Source organism: Egretta garzetta, unplaced genomic scaffold (genome assembly GCF_000687185.1).
Source record: "Egretta garzetta isolate BGI_Z169 unplaced genomic scaffold, ASM68718v1 scaffold377, whole genome shotgun sequence".
NCBI lineage: Eukaryota > Metazoa > Chordata > Aves > Pelecaniformes > Ardeidae > Egretta > Egretta garzetta.
The window spans coordinates 753,283-756,516 of record NW_009260339.1 but is presented as its reverse complement, the minus strand read 5'-3'; the positions used below and the strand labels follow the sequence as shown (position 1 = coordinate 756,516).

At 43.1% G+C, this 3,234-nt stretch overlaps 1 protein-coding gene across 1 annotated transcript in view; it reads left to right on the top strand.

Annotated features, from left to right (window-relative positions):
• The first annotated feature begins 38 nt into the window (after positions 1 to 38).
• SLC25A15 (solute carrier family 25 member 15) overlaps positions 39 to 3,234 on the top strand; it is a 15,882-nt gene continuing 12,686 nt past the window's right edge. The window contains exons 1-3 of the mRNA XM_009642621.2: positions 39 to 289; positions 1,704 to 1,787; positions 2,094 to 2,221. Of these exons, the coding sequence (XP_009640916.1) occupies positions 2,167 to 2,221 (55 nt within the window). The 5' untranslated portion in view covers positions 39 to 289; positions 1,704 to 1,787; positions 2,094 to 2,166. The remainder of the gene's footprint in view (positions 290 to 1,703; positions 1,788 to 2,093; positions 2,222 to 3,234) is intronic.

Below are 3,234 nucleotides of genomic sequence, written 5' to 3'. Positions count from 1 at the left end.
GCTGCCGCGGGGTGCCGGGCCTGCCGCGGCCAGGGAAGCGGGGTGCCGGCCTGCCTTTGCGGGGCCTCGCAAGGAGCAGTGCCGCCGCCCGGGCATCTGCAGAGGGTGACCCCTGGGGCTGCGGGGCAGAGGGCTGTGCCGGGCCCGTTAGGCTCACTAACGCCTCCATGTTTCTAGGTTTGAGGTTTGGATTCGCTTTGGAAGTAACAGAGTTGTTGCCTTGCTGTATCTACAAAACGTTTTTTAGTCTGCTGCTCTTACTCCAAATAGGAAAAAAATAGGAGGGAAGGTATGTACATATACAATACCGTTGTAGTTTTGACTTGAGTCTTAAATCTCCTGCAAGTGGCAATGTGCCCTTACGGATCGTGAAACTAAACTTCCTTGGCTCTTAAAACTTCCATGTTTTTACAGGCACCTCTGTTTTTCCTTCTGCTGCCAAGCTTTCAGTGGGTATCTGTGGGTGATTTGGCATGTGCTCCCTTGGGGGACTGGCACAAGTTGATAAGCACTCAGCATGATGTAAGCAGTGTGCGTTTTACTGAAGGCAGGCAATTGTTGCTCTCCAGTAATTCCTTTCATTCAGAGGCTGCCTCGTGTATCAGTCGTTCTTCCTCTAAATGAGAAGCACAACTGTGGAGTCCTGTGTGAACGCTAATGAGGTGTATAGGGTAATGAAATGTGTCTTAGAGCCTCCGTTTTGAAATAACACCTAGCGCACTGTGCTGTCAGTGGTGAAACCCTTCAAATCTGTAACCACAATTCAGAAATAGCATGTATTAATGTCGCTTATTACAAGAGTAGTGAATGTATATTTTTTTTTAAACCCATCATGTTCAGATTCCTGCAACACATCTGAAACAGACTGGACACATGAAGTTACTGAGTGACGGTATTTGGCCTACTGCTGTGTTTTTAAGCTTCAGGAATAAAAAAAAAAAATCTCTTTAGACACAGGCTTTCTTAAAGCTTGCTTGTATGCAAGTGTCTGTGCTTGTAATGTAGAAGTTGTAAAAAGGACGTGGGTCGTACAGTGTTGGGGGTTTTTTAATTTTTGTTTTGATGTAATCTACTGGAAATTGTTTCCCATTCGTATTACTCCAAAGTGTATTTTGGGAGACAACAGGCTTCAAAAGAAGCATTACAGTTGGTAGAAAAGTGAAAAATGTTCTGTTTACTGATGTATTCTGCTTGAAGACAGGCTTAGCAGTCAATGAAGGGCTGGCTCATGTGTGTGTTTGTGTGGTTTTTAAGACTCATGCAACTTTTTTGACAGCACTGCCAGCCAAATGTCTATTTCAGCGACGCGGTTCTGAACCAGTGGGAGATGTTTGGCTCTGTGATCTTACTCTGGATAAGCAAGCTTGTTTTAACTGCTTGCCCTGTGAAATTACCTTGCTGCAAACTTGAGAATTTAATTCATTTGAATGTTTTAGTTGAAAGTGTCACTTTTGTATTTTTGCTTTCCAGCTGCCTTCCTGAGAGATGAGGTGTAACTTTTATTTATAATGTGCTGGGGGAGGGGAATGGCTTGCACTGGGAACATGACAGCCGGACACAATTCTAGATGTTTGTATTCATTCCTTTTCTGCTTGTATCTTCTGAGAGCCACGTAGAAATACCTAATGTGCCTGTATCGTGAATACCGTTTTCTTAGCTGCTGTTCACCATGAGGAGAGGAATTCTCTGGTTTTGTTTTATAGGTGGGGAGCAGAGACGGGGGAAATATTCCTGCCAGCTAGCCTTAGACACCTGATGGAGACTATGCTTCTGTAGTCAATAGAAAGGTAATGCACTGTTCCCTGGAGGTACTCTTTGCTTTCATTTGAGAGATCCAGGGAGACTAGAAGCTGGGAAGCCCAAGTAATCTGAAGACAGGCAGTGATACTCCAGACAACTTGCATAAGGTGGCAAAACTAGTCAGTCAAAATACAAATATGCTGCGTCTGAGTCCTGGGGACATGCATTTTCTGTCTCTACATAATTTAGAACAAGCTAAAGAGAAGAGTAGAAGTGAAAGCATTCGTGTGATGCTTTTGCCTGTCAGAGTTACTGTTGTAAATCGTGTATGCTTCATCTTCCTCTTCCCTCAGGAGGCAAGTATCTCAACACCTGCCAGGAAACAGGAGACTTCACTCTGAAGTAACTGATAAACAAGTGTGAAGCATGAGGATCAACTCCGCTCTTCAGGCTGCGATTGACCTCACAGCAGGAGCTGCAGGTAATGCTGGAGAGAACTTAATTGCATACAACTGCTGAGGGACAGTTTTAATATCTTTGACAAATGTAAAAGCAGTTTCCTGTTGCTATAAAAAGCCTTGCCTTCTGTATTTTAAGGATATGGAGGTAAAGCAGCTGACCTCAGTCAATATTGTAACTGCATCACTATTGCTCTTCCATAGTGTAACCTCTGCCAAACAGTGAAGGTGTAACCCTTATTTCAGACTACTAATTTTCCACAAGGAGGTTTAAGTTTCCATGTTAGTTCTCATGCTTACATGAGCTTAAGAATCAGTCACAAGTAGAGTTTTGGAATGAACTCAGACCGAGTGTGAGTGATTTGAGGTGCTGCTTTTGTCACAGGAACCCTCTCTAATTGCATAGTGCAAGAGGCTATCTGAAGGGTTATTGGCTCAGACCACTTCCCAGTGTGAATCTTTAAAAGCTGAGAAGCTCAGTAGTGGGACTGATGATGAATTGACTTAACGAACTTCCACTTCGGTCTAGTCTGTACTATAAAGTTTGCTGGGCCAGTTGTGGCAGTCACAAATGTGGAAACAGTTGCATTGTCTCGCCGACATGATGGGATGAATCGGTTTTTAACTCTACCAGGGCAAAGCGGTCTTTTTGGTATTTCTAAGCGGTCTTTTTGGCATTTCTAAGCTGACAATGTTTATACAGGAAAGGTGGAAGGAAAGATTTGTCTACTGTACTGTTGTAACCAGTTTAAACAATTTCATGTTTTTTCTTTCCTATATGATAGCTATAACATTCAGTCCTTTTATGAGAGTGTTAATGCTGTGAATATGACAGTATTAATGGCATTAAGTGCATTCAAGGGTAGTTATCTGAGGTCATTTGTCAGAGTGGAATTAACCTTTGTGCAGTGAGAAGGCAAGGGGTGACAGATAACATGAGTCCAACGTGGCACCTTTGTAAAGCATTTTGTCTGCCACTGGTGAATACCTGCTTTGTTAGCTTTTGCAAAATATATTCTTGACTACACAACACCCT